General features: G+C 46.6%; 1 protein-coding gene across 7 annotated transcripts in view; it reads left to right on the top strand.

Moving 5' to 3' along the window:
• LOC115117467 (alkyldihydroxyacetonephosphate synthase, peroxisomal-like) overlaps nt 1-23,884 on the top strand; it is a 39,764-nt gene extending 15,880 nt beyond the window's left edge. For 2 of the 7 annotated variants that reach the window (XM_065019474.1, XM_065019469.1), the window contains 10 exons: nt 1,861-1,988; nt 2,594-2,756; nt 6,212-6,288; nt 6,404-6,516; nt 9,640-9,709; nt 11,272-11,333; nt 13,706-13,798; nt 15,291-15,390; nt 15,565-15,622; nt 21,439-23,404. In XM_065019474.1, the coding sequence (XP_064875546.1) occupies nt 1,861-1,988; nt 2,594-2,756; nt 6,212-6,288; nt 6,404-6,516; nt 9,640-9,709; nt 11,272-11,333; nt 13,706-13,798; nt 15,291-15,390; nt 15,565-15,622; nt 21,439-21,560 (986 nt within the window). In that variant the 3' untranslated portion in view covers nt 21,561-23,404. Of the gene's footprint in view, nt 1-1,860; nt 1,989-2,593; nt 2,757-5,841; nt 5,959-6,211; nt 6,289-6,403; nt 6,517-9,639; nt 9,710-11,271; nt 11,334-13,705; nt 13,799-15,290; nt 15,391-15,564; nt 15,623-21,438; nt 23,405-23,628 lie in introns of those variants that run through there. The other 5 variants (XM_065019461.1, XM_065019457.1, XM_065019459.1 and 2 more) reach the window with 5 other exon arrangements.
• Nucleotides 23,885-24,811: the final 927 nt, after the last annotated feature.

The following is a 24,811-nucleotide window of genomic DNA, read 5'->3' as shown; positions in this document are numbered from 1 at the left end:
ATCTGTCGTTCTGCCCCTGAACAGGCAGTTAACCCACTGTTCCTAGTCCGTCATTGAAAATAAGAATTTGTTCTTAACTGACTTGCCTAGTTAAATAAAGGTTAAAAAAAATAAAAGAATGTCTGTCCTTGTCCCCACCCCTTCTGTCCCACCCTGTCCTAGTGAGAGCCCAGTGACAATACTGCCATATGCCAGGTTGAGGAAGTGCAGGGACTCCTGGGCACTGCAGTGCTCAACAGCTGTGGATACATACGCCTAACAAAGCACTGCAAGCTGTTTACTGACTATACACTGGGAGCTGGGCAGAGCTCTCCATCTGGACTCATTACAATGTTTACTTAAAGCACATCTGCTAATGAAAGCCTAACTAATAATGTATTTAATTTAGACCAATCATCTTCTTTTTTATATTTTTTAAATGACCTTCAAATCAGCGACAAAAATAGTTTGAAGTAAATATGTCTGTCTGTCTCTCTCTCAGTTCTACCTCCACCACAGTGTGGGTGTGACAGGCCCCCTGAGAGGAGGCCCAGGGAATGTGATCATGATTGAGTCACATCATTACTGTGTGAATTCAGAGCAAAAATAGTCCAAGACAGCGTATGGCTCCACTTGACCTGACGATATGTAATTATTGTGGATATTTTCTCAGTCTCAACGTTCATAAACACTCATTTAAGTCTTTAGGAAAACATCTGTTTTTTTTAATGGAAATAATTTTGCTAGGTAGTGCACTACATAGTAGGGAATAGGGTGCCATTTTGGACATGGAGAGCTTCCTCTTGGTAGGGAGGATTCCACCTGTCACTAAACCAAGGTGGAACATAACCCATAAAGCGGCAGACACAGTGGATACTGTGGGGTCAGGGGTCATGCTGGGTGACGTGATGAGGACTTGGTGTCCCGGGACTTCCCTTGATATGCACCTGTTTTTTTATTTCCTCCAACCCCCAGTCGATGAATCTCACTGGACTCCTGTGAGCAGCATGAAACCAGATAACAGGAGAAAATTAACATATACTGTGGTTAAAAACAACAGGTCACTGCCAGTGAGGTAGTGGTTAAAAACGACGGGTCACTGCCAGTGAGGTAGTGGTTAAAACGACGGGTCACTGCCAGTGAGGTAGTGGTTAAAAACAACAGGTCACTGCCAGTGAGGTAGTGGTTAAAAACAACAGGTCACTGCCAGTGAGGTAGTGGTTAAAAACGACGGGTCACTGCCAGTGAGGTAGTGGTTAAAAACGACGGGTCACTGCCAGTGAGGTAGTGGTTAAAAACAACGGGTCACTGCCAGTGAGGTAGTGGTTAAAAACGACGGGTCACTGCCAGTGAGGTAGTGGTTAAAAACGACGGGTCACTGCCAGTGAGGTAGTGGTTAAAAACGACGGGTCACTGCCAGTGAGGTAGTGGTTAAAACAACAGGTCACTGCCAGTGAGGTAGTGGTTAAAAACAACAGGTCACTGCCAGTGAGGTAGTGGTTAAAAACAACAGGTCACTGCCAGTGAGGTAGTGGTTAAAAACAACGGGTCACCCAATGCCAGTGGGGTAGTGGTTAAAACAACGGGTGGGTAAGCGCTGATCGCCTTTCTCAGTGAGCTAAGTAATGCTCTCTCTACTTTCAATGCATTTTTTCCGCAAAATGTGTGTAAATGTCATGCAAAATAAATAAAAAACTGCGGTTTAGATGCTCTTCTCTACACCACTGGTCATCACCAGCCCAAAGGCTGCTAGGAATGTTAAAGCATCATTTTAAGTAACACAATAAAACGCAACCAATGTCAGGCTATCGTTTTAAAAACCATTCTTCTATGAGAACTTTTTGTTTCTGTGACACGTGCGCCCCTGTGTTTTCCCCCTAGGAACCCTTGGTGTGGTTACCGAGGTAACGATGAAGATCCGACCAATCCCAGAGTACCAGAAGTATGGCTCGGTGGTCTTCCCTAACTTTGAGGCAGGCGTGGCCTGCTTACGAGAGGTTGCCAAGCAGGTCAATTACATTTCCATCTTGTGTTTGTACAGTCTGGTCTTTCCTCTTGAAGACCTCCTGTATACTGACAACATTTAGTTCACATCTATCCAATCACATGAAAAAGTGACTTGTAGTTGTGATCTTTAATCTTTTGGTTATATGACAGTATGTAAAGTAGCTAAACTATGCAGATCAATGATATATTGTAGTGTTCAAACAAAAGTGGTTGGGTTGTGATTGGCAGAGCCCTAATTCTGGGAAGGGATGATAATGAAGCGTGTCCCGCTCTGATTGGGTAGTGCTGATGCCGCCGTCATCGATGACTGCATGCGTATGGTTTATGCAGCTCCGATCCTTGGTGAATCCTGTGGTTTAGTTTAACACACAATGAAGGAATTCACCATTTCGAGCACTGGCTTGTCATGGACGTATCCACACACTACCAGGAATATCTACTCGTGCCTCGAGGTTGTGTATCAACTGTTATTTCAAAGTTTTTTCCAACTGTTATTTAGAAAGGTAATGCAGATCAAAACTGCACGCCAACGGTGTGTGGGATGGGGAAATGTTTACAATGTTTAACACATGCTCCTGAATGAGTTGTTGTTTTTTCTCTCTCCCAGAGGTGTACACCGGCTCCCATCCGGCTCATGGTCCCAGAGGTGTACACCGGCTCCCATCCGGCTCATGGTCCCAGAGGTGTACACCGGCTCCCATCCGGCTCATGGTCCCAGAGGTGTACACCGGCTCCCATCCGGCTCATGGATAACAAACAGTTTCATTTCGGTAAGTCAACATCGTTCTGAACCATTCGATCTCTGTAAAGGAACCGTTTGATACAATGCCTTCAGAAAGTATTCACACTCCTTATTCCACATTTTGTTGTGTTACAGCCTGAATTCAAAAGTGATTCAATTGTTGTTGTTTTTTCTCACCCATCTACACGCAATACCCCGTAATGACAAAGTTTAAACATGTTTTTAAAAATGTTTGCAAATGAAATGCAGAAATATCTCATTTACATATATATTCACACCCCTGAGTCAATACATGTTAGAATCACCTTTGGCAGTGATTACAGCTGTGCGTCTTTCTGGGTAAGTCTCTAAGAGCTTTGCACACATTGATTGGACAATATTTGTACATTATATATATGTTTTTGAATTGTTCAACCTCTTGTAAAATTGGTTGTTGGTTATTGCTAGACAGCCATTTTCCAGTTTTGCCATAGATATTCAAGTGGATTTAAGTCAACTGTAACTAGGCCACCCAGGAACATTCAATGTCCTCTTGTTAAGCAACTCCAGTGTAGATTTGGCCTTGTGTTTTAGGTTATTGTCCTGCTGAAAGGTGAATTTGTCTCCCAGTGTCTGTTGGAAAGCAGATTGAACCAAGTTTTCCTCTAGGATTTTGCCTGTGCTTAGCTCTATTCCATTTTATTTTTATCCTGAAAAACTCTCTAGTCGTTGCTGATGACAAGCATACCCATAAACTGCAGCCAACACCATTCTTGGAAATATGAAGTGATACTCAGTGACGTGTTGGATTTGCCCCAAACATAACGCTTTGTATTCAGGACAGAAAGTTGATTTCTTTGCCACATATTTTGAAGTTTTACTTTAGTGCCTTCTTGGTTTCCTTCTTCTCCGGCAACTTAATTAGGAAGGACAACTGTATCTTTGTAGTGACTGGGTGGATTGATACATCAGTCAAAGTGTAATTAATAACTTCACCATGCTCAAAGGGAAATTCAATGTTTACTTTTTTAAAATACATTTTAACCATCTACCAATAGGTTACCTTCTTTGCAAGGCCTTGGACAACCTCCCTGGTCTTTGTGGTTGAATCTGTGTTAGAAAGTCACTGTTCGACTGAGGGACCTTTCAGATAATTGTATGTGTGAGGTACAGAGATGGGAGTTATTCAAAAATCACTTATTGCACACAGTGAGTTTAAGCAACTTAAGTGACTTGTTAAGCACATTGTTACTCCTGAATTTATTTAGACTTTCGAGGCTCCCGAGTGGCGCTGTGGTTTAAGGCACTGTATCTCAGTGCTGGAGGCGTCACTACATACCCTGGTTCGATCCCGGGTATCGCAACCGGCCGTGAGTCCCTTAGGCCCAGCATCGTCCGGGTTAGGGGAGGGTTTGACCGTGGTAGGCCGTCGTTGTAAATAAGAATTTGTTCTTAACTGACTTGCCTCTTTAAATAAATAATATATAAAAAGACTTCCCATAACCAAGGGGTTGAATACTTATTGACTTAAGATATTTCAGCTTTTAATTTTTTGTTAATTTGTAAACCTTTTGGGAAAACTTAATTCCACTTTGACATTATGGGGTATTGTGTGGAGGCCAGTGATGACAAATCTCAATTTTAAATTCAGGCTGTAACACAACAAAATGTGGAAAAAGTCCAGGGGTGTGAATACACAGGGCCTTCAGAAAGTATCTCTGTATCACATGGGAGCTCAGAAGTGAAGCCATACTCTGACTGCTCTCTGGCTCTCCCTACTAACCTGTGCTTGGGACTGACCTTATTTTCATTTCTGATTCCTTTACTCTGCCGTTCTTTAAAACTGGAATCCATTTGAGAAAAGACCACTGCATTGGCAGCGTTTCTTCACAATGCTTTTTTCTTCCGCCCTCTGTTGCGTTACTCCGCCCTCTGCTGCGTTACTCCGCCCTCTGCTGCGTTACTCCGCCCTCTGCTGCATTGCATTGAGTTCAATTGATTGTTATTTCACCAGTGGAGTAGCTAGCTGCACGACTTGTGGATAGAAGCCCGGTAGAAAAATGACTGGGGGAACAATTTAAGCAGTTGTTATATTGAAGTTCTACAAAAATAGTTTCTTGAGGTCTGGTGGAAGGAATCGGGCGTTGGTGCCAGACATCTTTTTAAAGTTCTTCAGTCCCCTGGGATCTCATTACGCTCCCTATATTCCCACTTCTTAGCTTTAAGCAGGCAAGAGGAAGCTATTCAGGTTTCTCACTAATATCTTAACCTCAGTCAGGGCTCTATGATAGGACACCTTCTTGGGCTTATTAGTGCCTTGTCTTCCCTTTTTGAATCACCCGGTCTGCTGAGGTGAAGGGGTCTGCTGAGGTGAAGGGGTCTGCTGAGGTGAAGGGGTCTGCTGTATTTCAGAATGGGACAAGTTGTATAAAATACAGGGCCACGTATCTCAATACGCTAGTCAGATGAGAATGGCAATTAAATGTGCATTAAAGAGAGCGGGAAAAATTGACCCCCCTATATGTATAATCACCCTCTCTTTCTGGTCACTGAGTATTTCATTAAAGAGTGATGGCTGCAGGACACCTAAAGATCCACAATCAGATTTAGAATGGAAACAATGAGGAAACGAAGTGATGAAGAGACTGAAACAGAGGGGAAGGAATGAAGTGTTGAGACTCAGGACTCTACCCTGCTGTGACGTGTTGAGACTCAGGACTCTACCCTGCTGTGAAGGGTTGAGACTCAGGACTCTACCCTGCTGTGAAGGGTTGAGACTCAGGACTCTACCCTGCTGTGAAGGGTTGAGACTCAGGACTCTACCCTGCTGTGAAGGGTTGAGACTCAGGACTCTACCCTGCTGTGAAGGGTTGAGACTCGGGACTCTACCCTGCTGTGACGGGTTGAGACTCGGGACTCTACCCTGCTGTGACGGGTTGAGACTCGGGACTCTATCCTGCTGTGAAGGTTGAGACTCGGGACTCTATCCTGCTGTGAAGGGTTGAGACTCGGGACTCTACCCTGCTGTGAAGGGTTGAGACTCGGGACTCTACCCTGCTGTGATTGATAACCATCCCATCAGCTCCAGACCCTCATTTTTGCTTGTCCATGTCTGTTTTCTTGTGTCCGATCAGAAACAAACCAAGCGGTGCGGTGGCTGAGGACGACTGATGTAGCCATGTCAAGCCCCCCCATTGGAAAGCTGCTGATGTATTGTCCCTGTTGCAGCCGGCCTACTGGTTACTTGTCAAGTTATTCACGTTACCATTCATTTTCCTCCGTTTAAATTTTTTTTTTTTTATCCCAAATTCAAATAAATATGACTGCTGCCCTGTTGGGAGTCCTGGAGGAAACGGGGAGGAGATGGGTGGGCTAAGATGAGACCAAATGTGTGAATAACCGACATCAGTGGTTTCTTTCAACTGTATTGTCCAAAAGACAGAGGTCCACTTGGCTTTGAGTTGAGGGACTTGACCCTCTCTCTCTCTTTTTCTGTTTCCACAGGTCATGCCCTGAAACCTCAAGTGTCGTCCATTTTCACACATTTTGTTGAAGGGTTAAAGAAATTCTACATCACCAAGGTAACGCGTTCTTAATGCTTTGGCATGAATCATAACTCCTCCTTTTTCTCTTTATGTAATTTCTATTTTTTGGGGGAAAGTGTTAAAGAAATGGTTATTTCCCTGTTTACCCCAGTTGAAAGGTTTCGACCCCCACCAGTTGGTGGTTGCCACCCTTCTGTTTGAAGGGGACCGCGAGAGGGTCCTGCAGCATGAAAAACAAGTTTATGACATCGCAGCAACATTTGGGTAAGTTGGTGGAAATAGGTGATCTATCAGCTGGAGAGGGATTCTCCATTCAACATGTCTTCTACTTAAGCTACAACAGCAACAAACCTGCGTTCCTCTTTGACTTTCCTGACATGTTCAATGCTCTTGCACGCGTGGAATTTAGGAAACTCTTTTGCCCTTCGTAACAACCCTGTAGACTACTGAAAGGCAAAACGAATCGATATACACGTGTGTGTGTGTGTGTGTGTGTGTGTGTGTGTGTGTGTGTGTGTGTGTGTGTGTGTGTTGTCCCAAAGGAGTCCGTGAGTAGGGACTTGGTAGTGAAGCTGTACTGCGAAGCCCCTGTCTGAGGTGCCTGAGGTCTTCTGCGCTGGGCTGGGCCCCAACCCGCCTGGAGCCACACAGTTCCACACCATTACAGAAGAATCAGATCATACTGTAGCAACTCACTCCCTCCTTCCCTAGACACACCATCCTAGTTTCAAGTTTTATTAGTCGTATGTACAGGATACACGTGGTGTACACCGTCCAACGGGATACACGTGGTGTACACCGTCCAACGGGATACACGTGGTGTACACCGTCCAACGGGATACACGTGGTGTACACCGTCCAACGGGATACACGTGGTGTACACCGTCCAACGGGATACACGTGGTGTACACCGTCCAACGGGATACGTGGTGTACGGGACCGTGGGGTACCATACGGGATACACGTGGTGTACACCGTCAACGGGATACACGTGGGGGTACGTGTGTGTACACCCAGTCCAACGGGATACACGTGGTGGTACACCGTCCAACGGGATACACGTGGTGTACACCGTCCAACGGGATACACGTGGTCAACGGGATACGTGGGGTACCGTCCAACGGGATACACGTGTGGTACACGGTCCAGTACACCGTCCAACGGGATACACGTGGGGTACACCGTCCAACGGGATACACGTGGGGTACACCGTCCAGGATACACCGCGTGGGGTACGGTCCAACGGGATACACGTGGGTACACGGTACGGGATACCGTGGGGTAACGGGGATACGCGTGGGGTACACCGTCCAACGGGATACGCGTGGGGTACACGTCCAACGGGATACGCGTGGGGTACACGTCCCAACGGGATACGCGTGGGGTACACGTCCAACGGGATACGCGTGGGGTACACCGTCCCAACGGGATACGCGTGGGGTACACCGTGGGGTACACGTCCAACGGGATACGCGTGGGGTACGCCCAACGCGTGGGGTACCGTCCAGCGGGATACGCGTGGGTACACCGTCCAACGGGATACGCGTGTGGTACACCGTCCAACGGGATACGCGTGGGTACCGCGTGGGGTACCAACGGGATACGCGTGGGGTACACCGTCCCGGGAACGTGGACCGTCCACGCGTGGGGTACACGTCCAACGGGATGCGCGTGGGGTACACCGTCCAACGGGATGCGCGGTGGCCCAACGTGGGGTACACCGTCCCAACGGGATGCGTGGGGTACGTGGGGTACACCGTCCAACGGGATGCGCGTGGGGCGTGGGTACACCGTCCAACGGGATGCGCGTGGGGTACACCGTCCAACGGGATGCGCGTGGGGTACACCGTCCAACGGGATGCGCGTGGGGTACACCGTCCAACGGGATGCGCGTGGGGTACACCGTCCAACGGGATGCGCGTGGGGATACACCGTCCAACGGGATGCGCGTGGGGTACACCGTCCAACGGGATGCGCGTGGGGTACACCGTCCCAACGGGATGCGCGTGGGATACAGCGTGGTGTACACCGTGGTGTACCCGTCCAACGGGATGCGGTGGGTATGCGGGATACACGTGGGTGTACGTGGGGGGGTACACCGTCCAACGGGATGCGCGTGGGGTACACCGTCCCAACGGGATGCGCGTGGGGTACACCGTCCAACGGGATGCGCGTGGGGTACACCGTCCAACGGGATGCGCGTGGGGTACACGGCGTGGTGGATACACCGTCCAACGGGATGCGCGTGGGGTACACCGTCCAACGGGATGCGCGTCCAACGGGATACGCGTGGTGTACACCGTCCAACGGGATGTGGGGTACGCGTGGGGGGATACACGTGGGGTACACCGTCCAGCGGGATGCGCGTGGTGTACCCAACGGGATGCGCGTGGGGTACACCGTCCAACGGGATGCGCGTGGGGTACACCGTCCAACGGGATACGCGTGGGGTACACCGTCCAACGGGATACGCGCGTGGGGTACACCGTCCAACGGGATACGCGCGTGTGGTACACCGTCCAACGGGATACGCGTGTGGTACACCGTCCAACGGGATACGCGTGGGGTACACCGTCCAACGGGATACGCGTGTGGTACACCGTCCAACGGGATACGCGTGTGGTACACCGTCCAATGAAATACTTCCTTCAGGTTCCTCCTCGACAATGCAGCAACAACAACAACAATAATAAATAATCAAATATCAGAACATAAAGTACATGTCTCAGTAGAATAAACATTATTAACATCACTATAATACAGGAAGGCACAATTTACAGTCCAATATTTCCACGTATCAGGGAAGGGGGGATTGGGGACCTAGTCATCATAAACAAACCTTTCATTAAAACGCCACCTAATGACAAATTCCATTCTATTGTTGGTGAGCCTATGGATTTTGTAAGTTCCTGGTCCAGTGCACAGCTTCCAGTCCGTTCCTCAGGTCACAGGCTTAGTGCCCTTCAGGCAATATCCCTAAACAATTCATGAGTTTAATAATTGATAAGGCCTCAACTACCAGGCGGTGCATTTTATTTATTTTCTCCATTTATTTCAAGTCAACCATCGCCTGTCGAGCGCCTGTGATAGATGGGCTGGGTCTTGAAAGGGATATTTCTGTTTGTTTTTAAGAAACTAGGGGAAAAGAACAGCTAAATCAATACAGTGATTTCCTAATGAGCACTTCCTGATTTTAGTATTGGATTAACATTTGATTACCTGTGGTGGGTGATGGATGTGTGGGTGACTTGTAGGCATGTACGGAGATCCAATCATTGACCTGTGCATTGGGGAAGTGACGGGCACCACCGGCATCTGTGGTCCGAGGGAGTTGACCGGGCCAGAGAGGAATCTGTTTTAAATATGAACCCTGTTATCTGTTTCCAGGGGCCTGGCAGCTGGAGAGGACAATGGGCAGAGAGGCTACATACTGACCTTTGTCATCGCTTACCTCCGGGTGGGTCATATCTCCCCCTCTGTTCTTTCCCCTCGTCTCAAATCAAATTGTATTGGACACATACACATGGTTAGCAGATGTTATTGCGAGTGTAGTGACATGCTTATGTAAATCAATCTCTCTTCTCCTCCTTCTCCCCCTCTGTTCCCCTCCTTCTCCCCCTCTGTTCCTTCTCCCCACGTGTTCTCCCCTCTCTTCTCCTCCTTCTCCCCCTCTGTTCCTTCTCCCCACGTGTTCTCCCCTCTGTTCCTTCTCCCCCACGTGTTCTCCCCTCTGTTCCTTCTCCCCTCTGTTCCTTCTCCCCACGTGTTCCTTCTCCCCCCCGTGTTCGTGTTCCTTCTCCCCCTCTGTTCCTTCTCCCCTCTGTTCCTTCTCCCCACGTGTTCTCCCCTCTGTTCCTTCTCCCCTCTGTTCCTTCTCCCCACGTGTTCTCCCCCTCTGTTCCTTCTCCCCACGTGTTCCTTCTCCCCACGTGTTCCTTCTCCCCTTCTCCCCACGTGTTCCTTCTCCCCTCTGTTCCTTCTCCCCTCTGTTCCTTCTCCCCTCTGTTCCTTCTCCCCCACGTGTTCCTTCTCCCCACGTGTTCCTTCTCCCCACGTGTTCCTTCTCCCCACGTGTTCCTTCTCCCCTCTGTTCCTTCTCCTCCTCCTCCCCCCTGTCTGTTCCCACGTGTTCTCCTCCTCTCCCCGTGTTCCTCCTCTGTTCCCCGTGTTCTCCTCCTCTGTTCCCACGTGTTCTCCTCCTCTCCTCCTCTGTTCCCACGTGTTCTCCTCCCCCTCTGTTCCCACGTGTTCTCCTCCTCTCCTCCTCTGTTCCCTCGTGTTCTCCTCCCCCTCTGTTCCCACGTGTTCTCCTCCCCCTCTGTTCCCACGTGTTCTCCTCCTCCTCTGTTCCCACGTGTTCTCCTCCCCCTCTGTTCCCACGTGTTCTCCTCCCCCTCCCCCTCTGTTCCCACGTGTTCTCCTCCCCCTCTGTTCCCCCCCCTCTGTTCCCACGTGTTCTCCCCTCCTCTGTTCCCACGTGTTCTCCTCCTCCTCTGTTCCCACGTGTTCTCCTCCTCCTCTGTTCCCACGTGTTCTCCTCCTCCCCCTCTGTTCCCACATGTTCTCTCCTCTCCTCCCAGTGTCCAGAGATAGAAGGAACACATACTGTATCACATCCGGCCGTGATTGTCCCATAGGGCGACGCACAATTGTCCCAGCGTCGTCCGGATTAGGGTTTAGCCGGGTTAGGCCATCATTGTAAATAAGAATTTGTTCTTAATTGACTTGCCTAGTTAAAATAAAAGGTTAACTAAACAAAGGCTGCAGAATGTGACCTCTGAGATATCTGACCTCTCCGTTTTAGTCAGGGATGTCATGTTGTCATCCTCGCTATCATGGCACAAGTAATTGCCTCAGTGAAAATCGCAGTTTAAAAAAAAAAACATTGAAAATAAATTGTGAATCACTATTTAGTTACTTTTATTTTTTTCACATATTGTCCCCTTTAAAAAAAAAAAATAATAATAATCCAAATAGTACAGAAATACTTGTTTATTTGTTGTTGTCTTTTATCAACAGGACTTGGGGATGGACTACTGTGTGGTCGCAGAATCCTTTGAGACATCGGTGCCTTGGGACAGGTAAAGTTTAACCTTTTTTTGTAAATGAACAAGTATCTCTGATGGTGTGACACTTCTACATCACTCTCTCACACACACACCTGCTTTCGCCCTCCATTAACTGGTTGTGTGTGTGGGAAGGAAGACTGCCTGACACTGCTGGAGGAGAGAGGGATGGAGTGACACAGCCAGTAGGAACAGGAATCTCCAACATGATTGAGTCAGCCTGTTAATTCGGTGTAAAACCCTTCTCGTTAGAAAACCACAGCTCTTCCCACACATGAGGACGCCCCCACCCCCCCTCTCTTCCACACTCAGACACCAACACAGGCATGCTCAGTGTTCCACTGTGTAGACTGCCCGAGGGGGGAGCCAGGCATCAGGCGTGCAGACCAGCATTACACCTCCTCCTCAATCTCTCCACACTCTGCTGCACATGCCTAGAGGAGAGTGAGCCAGTCTCTCACAGCTACCTAGCACTGCTGCAGTCTCCATAATGCAGTCTACCTAGCACTGCTGCAGTCTACCTAGCACTGCTGCGATCTACCTAGCACTGCTGCGATCTACCTAGCACTGCTGCAGTCTCCATAATGCAGTCTACCTAGCACTGCTGCAGTCTCCATCATGCAGTCTACCTAGCACTGCTGCGGTCTACCTAGCACTGCTGCGGTCTACCTAGCACTGCTGCGGTCTACCTAGCACTGCTGCGGTCTACCTAGCACTGCTGCGGTCTACCTAGCACTGCTGCGGTCTACCTAGCACTGCTGCGGTCTACCTAGCACTGCTGCGGTCTCCATGATGCAGTCTACCTAGCACTGCTGCAGTCTACCTAGCACTGCTGCGGTCTCCATAATGCAGTCTACCTAGCACTGCTGCGGTCTCCATAATGCAGTCTACCTAGCACTGCTGCGGTCTCCATAATGCAGTCTACCTAGCACTGCTGCGGTCTCCATAATGCAGTCTACCTAGCACTGCTGCGGTCTCCATAATGCAGTCTACCTAGCACTGCTGCGGTCTCCCCATAATGCAGTCTACCTAGCACTGCTGCAGTCTACCTAGCACTGCTGCGGTCTCCATAATGCAGTCTACCTAGCACTGCTGCGGTCTCCATCATGCAGTCTACCTAGCACTGCTGCGGTCTCCATCATGCAGTCTACCTAGCACTGCTGCAGTCTACCTAGCACTGCTGCAGTCTACCTAGCACTGCTGCGGTCTCCATAATGCAGTCTACCTAGCACTGCTGCAGTCTACCTAGCACTGCTGCGGTCTCCATAATGCAGTCTACCTAGCACTGCTGCGGTCTCCATCATGCAGTCTACCTAGCACTGCTGCGGTCTCCATAATGCAGTCTACCTAGCACTGCTGCGGTCTCCCATAATGCAGTCTACCTAGCACTGCTGCAGTCTACCTAGCACTGCTGCAGTCTACCTAGCACTGCTGTAGTCTACCTAGCACTGCTGCAGTCTACCTAGCACTGCTGCAGTCTACCTAGCACTGCTGCAGTCTACCTAGCACTGCTGCAGTCTACCTAGCACTGCTGCAGTCTACCTAGCACTGCTGCAGTCTACCTAGCACTGCTGCAGTCTACCTAGCACTGCTGCAGTCTCCTACCTAATGCAGTCTACCTAGCACTGCTGCCATAATGGTCTCCATCATGCAGTCTCCCTAGCACTGCTGCGGTCTCCATAATGCAGTCTCCCTAGCACTGCTGCGGTCTCCATAATGCAGTCTACCTAGCACTGCTGCGGTCTCCATAATGCAGTCTCCTAGCACTGCTGCGTCTCCATAATGCAGTCTACCTAGCACTGCTGCGGTCTCCATAATGCAGTCTACCTAGCACTGCTGCGGTCTCCATAATGCAGTCTACCTAGCACTGCTGCGGTCTCCATAATGCAGTCTCCTGCCTAGCACTGCCTAGCACTGCGTCTCCCATAATGCAGTCTACCTAGCACTGCTGCGGTCTCCATAATGCAGTCTACCTAGCACTGCTGCGGTCTCCCATAATGCAGTCTCCTAGCACTGCTGCGGTCTCCATAATGCAGTCTACCTAGCACTGCTGGGTCTCCATAATGCAGTCTACCTAGCACTGCTGCGGTCTCCATAATGCAGTCTACCTAGCACTGCTGGTCGGTCTCCACTTGTCTGTCAATGTACTCCACTGTTCATGGCCAGAGATCACCTTTTCTCAAACTCAGACAGCTCAGCGTCTCCTGTTATACTGTGTTAAATCATGGTGTTAATGCAGTCTACCTAGCCTATTCCCTATTTATAGTGCCCTACTTTTGACTAGGGCCAATAGGACTCTGTCTCCAGGGAATAGGGTGTCATGTGTGAAGCAGACATGGCTTTCATCACGTCTTCATGATATGTTTCCTGTGTTGTCTTGTCTTCAGGGTATTGGACCTTTGCCAGAATGTCAAGGAGAGAATTATCAGAGAGTGTAAAGAAAGAGGAGTCCATCAGTTTCAACCGTTGACCTCGTGCAGGTACATTTAGCACCTGTCTCTGTTCCTTGCTAAAACACACTTGCTGGCATTGTGGAGGTCATCTTAAACAGCGTCTCTGCATAATCTCTATGTAATGTCTGTGTCCAGCTAGATGAGTCAACGACTGTTTCATCACGTCTTCAGTTTCGTGTTGTCTTGGGGGACCTTTGTAGGTCAGGAGAGAATGCGGGGGACTGTAGGTCGTGCACCTGGGGACTGTGGCAGGTCGTGCGTGGGGGGATGAGTGAACTGTAGGTCGTGTGTGTGGGGGGGGGACTGTAGGTCGTGTGGGGGGACTGTAGGTCGTGTGTGTGGGGGGGGGGGACTGTAGGTCGTGTGGTGGGGGGGGACTGTAGGGTCGTGTGGTGGGGGGGGACTGTAGGTCGTGCGTGCGAGGGACTGTAGGTAGTTTGAAAAAAAAAAATCTGCATTGGACCATTGTGGTTGATCCCATGACTCTCATCTAAGATGTGTTCTCTGCTATCAGTGGGCCTGTAGTGTGTGACCAGACAGGAGAGGAATCCTGGGACCTTCCTGTGTGACCTGGCAACACACAACATTGCTTCTTGCTCACTGGGGACAAATTACAACCTGATTATGCTTCAGCCATTCATTTCCGTCTGCAGTCTTGTCAACAAGATAGATTTGTCCGTTTAACCTCTAGAAGCCAGCATACCCGCTGAGTGATAGGCCAGGTCACTGGAACAACGGCTCTCCCTACAACAAAGGGACACAGAAAAGAAACAGGAAATCACTTGTACACTGTTTCCATCCCTGAGGCACAGTGTTGTATTATAAGGGTCTAGTTTCATGTTCAATGCAGACATTTTGACCCTGGTTAGAGAGAGCTATAGTAAATAATACACATGACTACTAAGAAGGATGATATCCATCGATTTGCTAATGAAAAGAAATCAAACATGAATTATGTCACATTAGTCCTGTACTTCTTGGAAAAAGAAACAAATAGCCCTTAATTTGTTTTCATCTTTTGAACGGTGCAAAAAAATTGTCACAGTAATTTATTATAGCTTCCTGTTGCATATTCATGTGAAAGGAACCATCTTTAAGTCAATCATGGACAGCCAGTGTTGAAGCATGTTGTGTTCTTAACCATTGTAAATGTAGCTCAGAGGATCAATCGGAGTGTACTGATGGCCGTTTCAATGTCCTGATAATGGGGCGTTATTCAAGGTGGCAGATCCAATGCACCTCTCCTCCGCTTCTCAGAAACCATGAGGGGTGGGTTCAGAGGAAAGCCCCCTCTCAGCTCAGTCTGCTTGCCCTCTGATTCAAATGATTTTTTAAAAATGCATTAATTGTTACAAAATAGATTTTGGTTCAACAATTTCGACATTTCCCTCTTTTAAACTCGTAGAGATAAATTACAGAGGGACGAGTGATGGAAAAGCGTTAACAACAAATGGTGAACAAGCCTATATTTTCTGTTGCGTATATCATGACGTTAAAACCCTTTTCTCCTGTCTTGCAGAGTGACTCAGACCTATGACTCTGGCGCATGTATATACTTCTACTTTGCCTTCAACTACAGAGGACTGGCGGATCCAGTCCATACATACGAACAAGTGGAGGTAAATCTACGGAGCACTCCACGCCTGTACTGCCTAACCGCTCAGAGACATGCATTATATCTAACCTGAAACGTTACCTCTGAGGAGGGAACATACACAACCATGGTTTTAAGGTGATCGTCATAGTTACATAATGTGTTAATTGATGTATTTATTGATATTGTCCTTTCCCAGCATGCTGCCAGAGAGGAGATCCTAGCCAATGGAGGAAGCCTCTCGCACCACCATGGAGGTAGTCAAGTGAACATTCCTACGTCTAGCCACGCCCCTACGTCTAGCCACGCCCCTACGTCTAGCCATTTCATCTTTTTCCAAATTTCTTCATATCAAAACCTACAAATTCATAAAATTGACTTGCCTATTCACTTACGCAGATGGACGGCACGGAAGTGGTTTAAAGATCCCCTTAGATGGCACAGCAGTGGTTTTAAGATCCCCTTAGATGGCACGGCAGTGGTTTTAAGATCCCCTTAGATGGCACAGCAGTGGTTTTAAGATCCCCTTAGATGGCACAGCAGTGGTTTAAAGATCCCCTTAGATGGCACGGCAGTGGTTTAAAGATCCCCTTAGATGGCACGGCAGTGGTTTAAAGATCCCCTTAGATGGCACGGCAGTGGTTTTAAGATCCCCTTAGATGGCACAGCAGTGGTTTAAAGATCCCCTTAGATGGCACGGAGGTGGTATAAAGATCCCCTTAGATGGCACAGCAGTGGTTTAAAGATCCCCTTAGATGGCACGGCAGTGGTTTTAAGATCCCCTTAGATGGCACGGAAGTGGTATAAAGATCCCCTTAGATGGCACAGCAGTGGTTTAAAGATCCCCTTAGATGGCACGGAAGTGGTATAAAGATCCCCTTAGATGGCACAGCAGTGGTTTAAAGATCCCCTTAGATGGCACGGAAGTGGTATAAAGATCCCCTTAGATGGCACAGCAGTGGTTTAAAGATCCCCTTAGATGGCACAGCAGTGGTTTAAAGATCCCCTTAGATGGCACAGCAGTGGTTTAAAGATCTCCTTAGATGGCACGGCAGTGGTTTAAAGATCCCCTTAGATGGCACGGCAGTGGTTTAAAGATCCCCTTAGATGGCACGGCAGTGGTTTAAAGATCCCCTTAGATGGCACGGCAGTGGTTTAAAGATCCCCTTAGATGGCACGGCAGTGGTTTAAAGATCCCCTTAGATGGCACGGCAGTGGTTTAAAGATCCCCTTAGATGGCACGCCAGTGGTTTAAAGTCTCGTGAAGGCAGTCTGTCAGGCTCTGTGCTGCTGTATAGAAGTGAGCCAGTCTTTTTCTAAACCTCCTGTTTTGGCTTGGAGATCTTCCATCGCTTCCTTCCCACCTCCAAAGTTTCCCACAGTACAGAGAAATGGCGCTTTGTTCATCTTAACACGGGCCAAATGAAACGTGAGCAGGGGAGGGAGTGTGAAGCAACTATCAGGGCAAACCCTAATGGCTGCCTCATCTATATTGCCAGGCGCCTCGTCTGTTTTCATACATCACTTCAGGCTATTCTTCACGCCTGCCAGAAACAGCACGCAGTGAATCAGCTGCGATATGAAATCACCATTTCTCCTGAAGGTGGGGAAGGTTAAAAATGAACAGATTGCTAATATAAGAAGGCAGTGGGCCAGGGTAAATGATGTTGCTGTTATCACCCAGTATTTACTGCCCTCCAAATAGTGGGCCACCACCCAGCCAGCCACCCAGCCAGCCAGCCACCCACCCAGCCAGCCAGCCACCCACCCAGGGCTGAGTAGGAGGGTGTGCAGCCGGAGGAGGGATATTGATGCAGCTCCTGGGTGCAGAGGCCCGCTCTGTAATTGTGATTAATAACAGCCTGCTATCTGGGCGCAGACAGGCGGTTTGTCTGCCCACAATCAACACATGACAAATGGAGCTCGTCTCACTGGGGTGTGTAGCAAAGAAAACCAATGTAGTCTGGGAAGGAAAGGTGGGAGGGGCCACCACAGGAAATATACATTATTCTAACCTGTGTTTACACAAGGTCAGGGTGTGCAGAGATAGTATTCCACCCCCTGATTCAATACACGTTAGAATCACCTTTGGCAGCGATTACAGCTGTGAGTCTTTCTGGGTAAGTCTCTAAGAGCTGTGAGTCTTTCTGGGTAAGTCTCTAAGAGCTGTGAGTCTTTCTGGGTAAGTCTCTAAGAGCTGTGAGTCTTTCTGGGTAAGTCTCTAAGAGCTGTGAGTCTTTCTGGGTAAGTCTTTAAGAGCTGGAGTCTTTCTGGGTAAGTCTCTAAGAGCTGTGAGTCTTTCTGGGTAAGTCTCTAAGAGCTGTGAGTCTTTCTGGGTAAGTCTCTAAGAGCTGTGAGTCTTTCTGGGTAAGTCTCTAAGAGCTGTGAGTCTTTCTGGGTAAGTCTCTAAGAGCTGTGAGTCTTTCTGGGTAAGTCTCTAAGAGCTGTGAGTCTTTCTGGGTAAGTCTCTAAGAGCTGTGAGTCTTTCTGGGTAAGTCTCTAAGAGCTGTGAGTCTTTCTGGGTAAGTCTCTAAGAGCTGTGAGTCTTTCTGGGTAAGTCTCTAAGAGCATGTGAGTCTTTCCGGGTAAGTCTCTAAGAGCTGTGAGTCTTTCTGGGTAAGTCTCTAAGAGCTGTGAGTCTTTCTGGGTAAGTCTCTAAGAGCTGTGAGTCTTTCTGGGTAAGTCTCTAAGAGCTCTGAGTCTTTCTGGGTAAGTCTCTAAGAGCTGTGAGTCTTTCTGGGTAAGTCTCTAAGAGCTTTGTACACCAATATTTACACATGATTCTTTTTTATATTGTTCAACCTCTTGTCAAATTGGTTGTTGATCATTGCTAGACAGCCATTTTCCAGTCTTGCCATAGATATTTAAGTCAAAACTCTAACTAGGTCACTCAGGAACATTAAATGTGTCCTTTTGTTGAGCAACTCCAGTGTAGATTTGGCCTTGTGTTTTAGGTTATTGTCCTGCTGAAAGGTGAATTTGTCTCCCAGTGTCTGTTGGAAAGCAGACTGAACCAGGTTTTCCTCTAGGATTTTGCCTGTGCTTAGCTCTATTCCGTTTAATTTTTATCCTGGAAAAACTCCCTAGTCCTTGCCGATGACAAGCATACATACCCATAAACTGCAGCCAACACCATTCTTTGAAATATGATGAGTGGAACTCCGTGTTGTGTTGGATTTGGGGCGGCAGGGTAGCCTAGTGGTTAGAGCGTTGGACTAGTAACTGGAAGGTTGCAAGTTCAAACCCCCGAGCTGACAAGGTACAAATCTGTCGTTCTGCCCTGAACAGGCAGTTAACCCACTAGGCTGTCATTGAAAATAAGAATTTGTTCTTAACTGACTTGCCTAGTTAAATAAAGGTAAAATAAAATAAATAAAAATTGCCCCAAACATAAAGCTTTGTATTCAGGACATAAAGTTGATTTCCTTGCCACATTTCTTTGCAGTTTTAATTCGGGGCCTGTTTTGGAGTGTTTCACTCTGTCATTTAGGTTAGTATTGTGGAGTAACTACAATGTTGTTCATCTATCCTCCTCTTTTCTCTCATCACAGCCATTAAAATAACTGTTTTAATGTCACCATTGGAGTCATTGTGAAGTCCCTGAGCGGTTTCCTACCTTTACAGGCTTCCTTCCTGACGTAGATGCCGGAATATTTGTAGTGACTGGGTGTATTGATACACCATCCAAAGTGTAATTAATAACTTCACCATGCTCAAAGGTATAGCAAAAAATAAAATAAAAAGCAGACATTGAATATCTCTTTGAGCGTTGTGAAGTTATTAATGACACTTTTGGATGGTTTATCAATACACCCAGTCACTACAAAGTAACAGGTGTCCTTCCTTCCTTCCATCTTCCTCAGGTGCCGGGGAGGAAGGAAACCGCTCAGGGATTTCACCATGAAGCCAATTGTGACTTTAAAACAGTTAGTTCTCCTATCACAGTCATTTAAAAACTCTGAGGATGGATCAACAACATTGTAATTACTCCACAATACTAACCTAATTGATGCAACAGAGTGAAAAAGATAATCCTGTACAGAATAAAAGTATTCGAAAATGTGCTTCCTGTTTGCAATAAGGCAATAAGTTAAACTGCAAAAAATGTGGCAAAGAAATTCATTTTTTGTTTGGGACAAACACAACACATCACTGAGTACCACTCGTCAAGGTTTTAAACATTTTTAAAAAATTACTTTTACCCCTTTTTCTCCCCAATTTTGTGATATCCAATTGGTAGTTACTCTTGTCTCATCACTGCAACTCCCATGCGGACTCGGGAGAGGCGAGGCTCGAGAGCCATGCTTCCTGACACACGACCCAACCAAGCCGCACTGCTTCTTGACACAATGCCCTCTTAACTAAGGAAGCGCCATCGCCTGGCAACCGTGTCAGCGTGCACTGCACCCGGCCCGCCACAGGAGTTGCTAGAGCACGTTGGGACAAGGACATCCCTGCCGGCCAAACCCTCCCTAACCCGGACGACGCTGGGCTAATTGTGAGCCGCCCCATGGGTCTCCCGGTAGCGGCCGGCTGCGACAGAGCCTGAACTCGAACCAGGATCTCTAGTGGCACAGCTAGCAACTGCGATGCAGTGCCTTATAGACCACTGTGCCACTCTGGAAACTCATATTCTCAAGCATGGCGGTGGCTGCATTAAGTTACTGCTATGCTTGTCATTGGCAAGGACTGACAAGTGTTATGCTGTTGGATGAAAAATAATAGAGCTATGGTGAACTCTACACTGGAGATGGTTACCAAGACGACAGTGAATGTTCCTGATTGGCAGAGTTGGTTTTGACTTAAATCGCTTTGAAAATCTATGGCAAGACGTGAAAATGGCTGTCTAGTAATGACCAACCAACAACCAACTTGACAGGGTATTATGTGTAGATGGGTGGGTGGGTGGGGGGCGGACGGACGATTGGACTCCATTTTGAATTCAAGCTGTTACACAACAAAATGTGGAATAAGGGGTACAAATAGTTTCTGAAGGCACTGTATGCTCTGTGTACTACCAAAGTATGTGTTCATGGCTCCTGCTCAAGTTCATTCTGTTCTCGGGGCTGTTTTATAGAATAGTGTGCTGTTCTAAAAACTGCGTGACCTTATGATTGACCCTTACCCAGACACTGAGCAAACACACTGCTAGCTTCCTACTCTTCAAGGATCCAATGTTTTGCTTTCAGATTGAATCTTGTTTCATCAACATTGTGTTTGCTCGTTATTTACTTCCTAAATGAATTGTGTGTTATCTGACGAAAGGAATGAGGTTGCTGTGACCTTTTATTCACGATTTGGGGAGATGCAGGAGTCTATTGCCATTCTATAACTGACAGTGGATTGAACATTTTCAATGCAGCATTTGTAAGTCCTAAACTCCTGGCCTACAGACATCCTGTGGTCAGTGTTGGGTTCTTGGTGTTGACGGTGTCCCTCTCAGGGACCAGTGACAACCTGTCCCTCTCAGGGACCAGTGACAACCTGTCCCTCTCAGGGACCAGTGACAACCTGTCCCTCTCAGGGACCAGTGACAACCGAGTCCCTCTCCCAGAGGCTCCAGACTCCCTGCATAGGTCATGGCAGGACTGGGGGCTCTGGAATGTGTCTGTTTGGACAGCTGGTAAAGCAGAGCGCTGGTCTTGGTACCTTGCTGGGCACCCTGGCCAGGCCTGACCCATGCTGTTCCACCTCCATTGGCCCACGGCCAGAAGAGAGGTGTGTGTGTGTGTGGTGGGGGGGGGCAGCCCACTTGGACTTTTAGGGTTGTTTTATTCAGCCTGAGGAGAACAACACACCCACAGTGACATCTGTGGGAGGAGAATGGGCTTGGTGAACATGAGAGAGGGAAAGGCAGAGCCAGCCGGGGAACACACAGAGCCTAATGAGTTTGATAGGCTGTTGGGCTCCATAAATCATGCCATGCAAAATATTTCTCCTCTCTGAATAAAGGCATTTATCACCCTCTGTTTATTCACTCACTCTAACAAGATGGATTGTCTCCCAGCAGCCACCTGGGCAATCGGGCTGATTTCGCCTCCTTGGTGTTTTTTTCTTCTCTCTATCTCTCCAGTTGGGAAACTTCGTAAGGAGTGGATGAAGGACAGCATCTCTAACGTGGGCGTCGGGATGCTCAAGTCCGTTAAGGACTATGTGGACCCGGAAAACATTTTCGGCAACCGAAACCTCCTCTAATTTATTTACATGACATTTTTATAACAACCTCTTGGAATAATGGTTACTAAATATGACGAGCAGTATCAATGTCATTCACCTTCGGGGTGACTTTGTTGTGCAGTCAACATCAGTCAGATGACTTGCCTTACTGCACTTAACATGCTGGGGCGGCAGCGTAGCCTAGTGGTTAGAGCGTTGGACTAATAACCGGAAGGTTGCAAGTTCGAATCCCCGAGCTGACACGGTACAAATCTATCGTTCTGCCCCTGAACAGGCAGTTAACCCACTAGGCCGTCATTGAAAATAAGAATTTGTTCTTAACTGACTTGCCTAGTAAAATAAAGGTTAAAATAAATGCTGTAACGGTCATAATGGTCTATGATTCATTTAGAAGCTCATTGCATCAGGTCCTCAGTAGTGTCCTCGTCCAGGATGATCTGGTGAATGAAGCCGTGTGTATCATACTGACGATAGTACTGTAAATGTGTGATGAGATGCGGTCATTTCAGTCACGTGTCTACAACCACGCCGTAAGAATGCCCTTTTTCATATTGTACATGATGCAGGATAACATCCCATATTTGCCTATAATTTAATTTTCCTATAATTCTTGCCAATTTCATTAACTAGATGTTTTTTTGGTAGATGTTTATTTTACCTGTGTATTGGCAGTACTTTAGCAGGGAGTTCTAGATGAATGCTTTTTCTAAAGCTCTGTGCCTTTCTGAAGATGTCTGTCTTCACCCTTTCCTACACAACACACACACACTGGTTTATTTATGGCGTCCTGTATGTTCCCTTATGTGCGTGTCCTTCATTCTAGATGTCCTGTTTCCAGTTGGTCTTTGCTTCTCCACTCAAGCCGTGTATTACTTATACTATTAATGATTACTGGGAGATGTGTGTTTTGTTTTACCTACCTAAGAGGATTTATATTACGTTGGAAGTCGTGCCTCTTCTGAAAATGTACCTTTGGGTTAAAATGGCCCTCAAACCCAAACGTTAAACTGTATATGAAGAAACTAGGATATGATGCATATCAACGTATTTTTTCTTATTAAAAAAAAGTTTTATTTTAGATTTGACCTTGCATGGTTTTTGCCTGTCATACAGAGTTCAGTTTGTGGACAGAGACATACGTGCTTTTAGTGTGAACATTTTACAGACTACTGAATCCCAATACCCATGTTTGTTCCAAAGACTTTCAGCACAGCCCTTTCACTACTTTATATAGACCATGCAAACATCCTGGATATGTAGGTCTGTACATGCCGTATAGTTAAATGTATGGCACGTTCATACAGTTAATACATGAACCTATATCCTGATTAAACTTCTTTTTTTTTCGATATGCAAATTTACAAATATCAAAAGATGTGTTCATATTTGTTACTTTAAATGTTACGTGTTCATGTCAAAGAAAAACATTTTCTTTAAATTCAATTACAATATTTTGTCACTACTTAAAACAGTTGCTTGAGGTTGTATTTAGACAACAACGAAATGCATCCGACTGGTGTCTGTTCCCTGGTGAGCGTCCCAGCGTTGTGGTAATGTTGGAAACGATACATTTGAGTGAAAGATAATTGTACCTTTCGTCACAATTTACAGATGATTATGCTTATCAGTTTGGCCTCTTTGCGAGGCATGTGTCGATGTTGTGCCCAATCCTAAACTCAGAAATGGGATTGTACTGTACGGTGCTTGAGTAAGATGCATGAAATGTATTGCTACCGTTTTACTGTCACTACTGCGTTCCTCCTGTTCTCGGCGTCGCAGCTTTCCCACAATGCATTGTCACCTTCCTGCCCAAGTATCTCTTTTTTTTTTTTTTTTTTTTTTTTTTTTTTATTAACAACAAATCAATACATAAAGCACATGAGGGAACACCAGCATACATAGATTACAAACAATGGACAATCGAGCTAGGGGCGGGGCTGGGGGGCAGGGGCTAGGGGCGGGGCTACAATATCACATTACAATTACACAGGACCTTAAGGGACATGCATATACCCACAATTCTAACAGCTTTTTTGTTAGTAGAGCATTTAACCGTCTTAAAATACAGTTCAATTTCTTTTTGTAGGATACGAATCCTGCCCAAGTATCTCACCTCTCCACCTTCAAAGGAAATGGTGGAGCCGGAGGCAGCGTTTATCTAATCAGTTTCATGATTTTACTTCCTGTGATGGTTCCCGAAAGAGAACTTAATGAGAGCTTGAAATCTGAATGTTATGCATGTATTTTATTTATTTTTTAACTTTTTTTTTTATTCTTAAAAAGTTAACATTTTAAGTACATTTTATCAATGATGTTTGTGCAATAAATACATTGAAATGAAACGAGCAGTTTTTTCAGATATGTTGCTACATCCATAGCAATTGGTTGATTTCAATACTGTAGTCAAAGATCCATACCCAACAATGCACACAGCAATTATTATTTATTTATTTTTTACTCCAATGAACAAATCTACAAGACAATTCATAGCTTCCATTTTTAACTTTTATTTAGGATAATGCAGCTACACCATGGCCCTTTCTGTTCTACAGGGAACCAACTGGGTTCACAGTTTCCCTTCAATTCATCAGCAATAGGACAATTGTACGTTTTTAATTTTTCTGAATCGTCAATCTGTGGCTCTGGAAGAGTCGTTTTGTAGTGACATGGTATTCTGAGGTACATGCAAGGAAAGAGCTGCCCGTTACACTATTTGTGGGACATTCGATACACTTTTTTCCTCAGCTGAAATGGCATCAGCAGTTGAACATAACCATTCTCTGTTCAATCAACATGCACAATAGTATAACATTTACATTGCAGTGGTGATCTAACAGACTGATAACAAGCACGTCGTTGAAATCATTCATCAAATGTGAAATGATCATAACTATTTTGTAAAGGCAAATTTCTGTGTGATTGATCCTATTTCAATCATGTGGCGTATTAAACAACTCTTCGGGTCAGTAAGACTTCTAATGTAACATGACATAGTAAGACTTCTAATGTAACATGACATAGTAAGACTTCTAATGTAACACGACATAGTAAGACTTCTAATGTAACATGACATAGTAAGAGTTCTAATGTAACACGACATAGTAAGGTTCTAATGCAACACGACATAGTAAGACTTCTAATGTAACATGACATAGTAAGAGTTCTAATGTAACATGACATAGTAAGAGTTCTAATGTAACATGACATAGTAAGAGTTCTAATGCAACACGACATAGTAAGAGTTCTAATGTAACATGACATAGTAAGAC

The sequence above is a fragment of the Oncorhynchus nerka genome, linkage group LG1 (genome assembly GCF_034236695.1).
Source record: "Oncorhynchus nerka isolate Pitt River linkage group LG1, Oner_Uvic_2.0, whole genome shotgun sequence".
Classification (NCBI taxonomy): domain Eukaryota; kingdom Metazoa; phylum Chordata; class Actinopteri; order Salmoniformes; family Salmonidae; genus Oncorhynchus; species Oncorhynchus nerka.
Note: the sequence above shows the minus strand (reverse complement) of the source record. Positions and strands in the feature narration are given on the sequence as shown.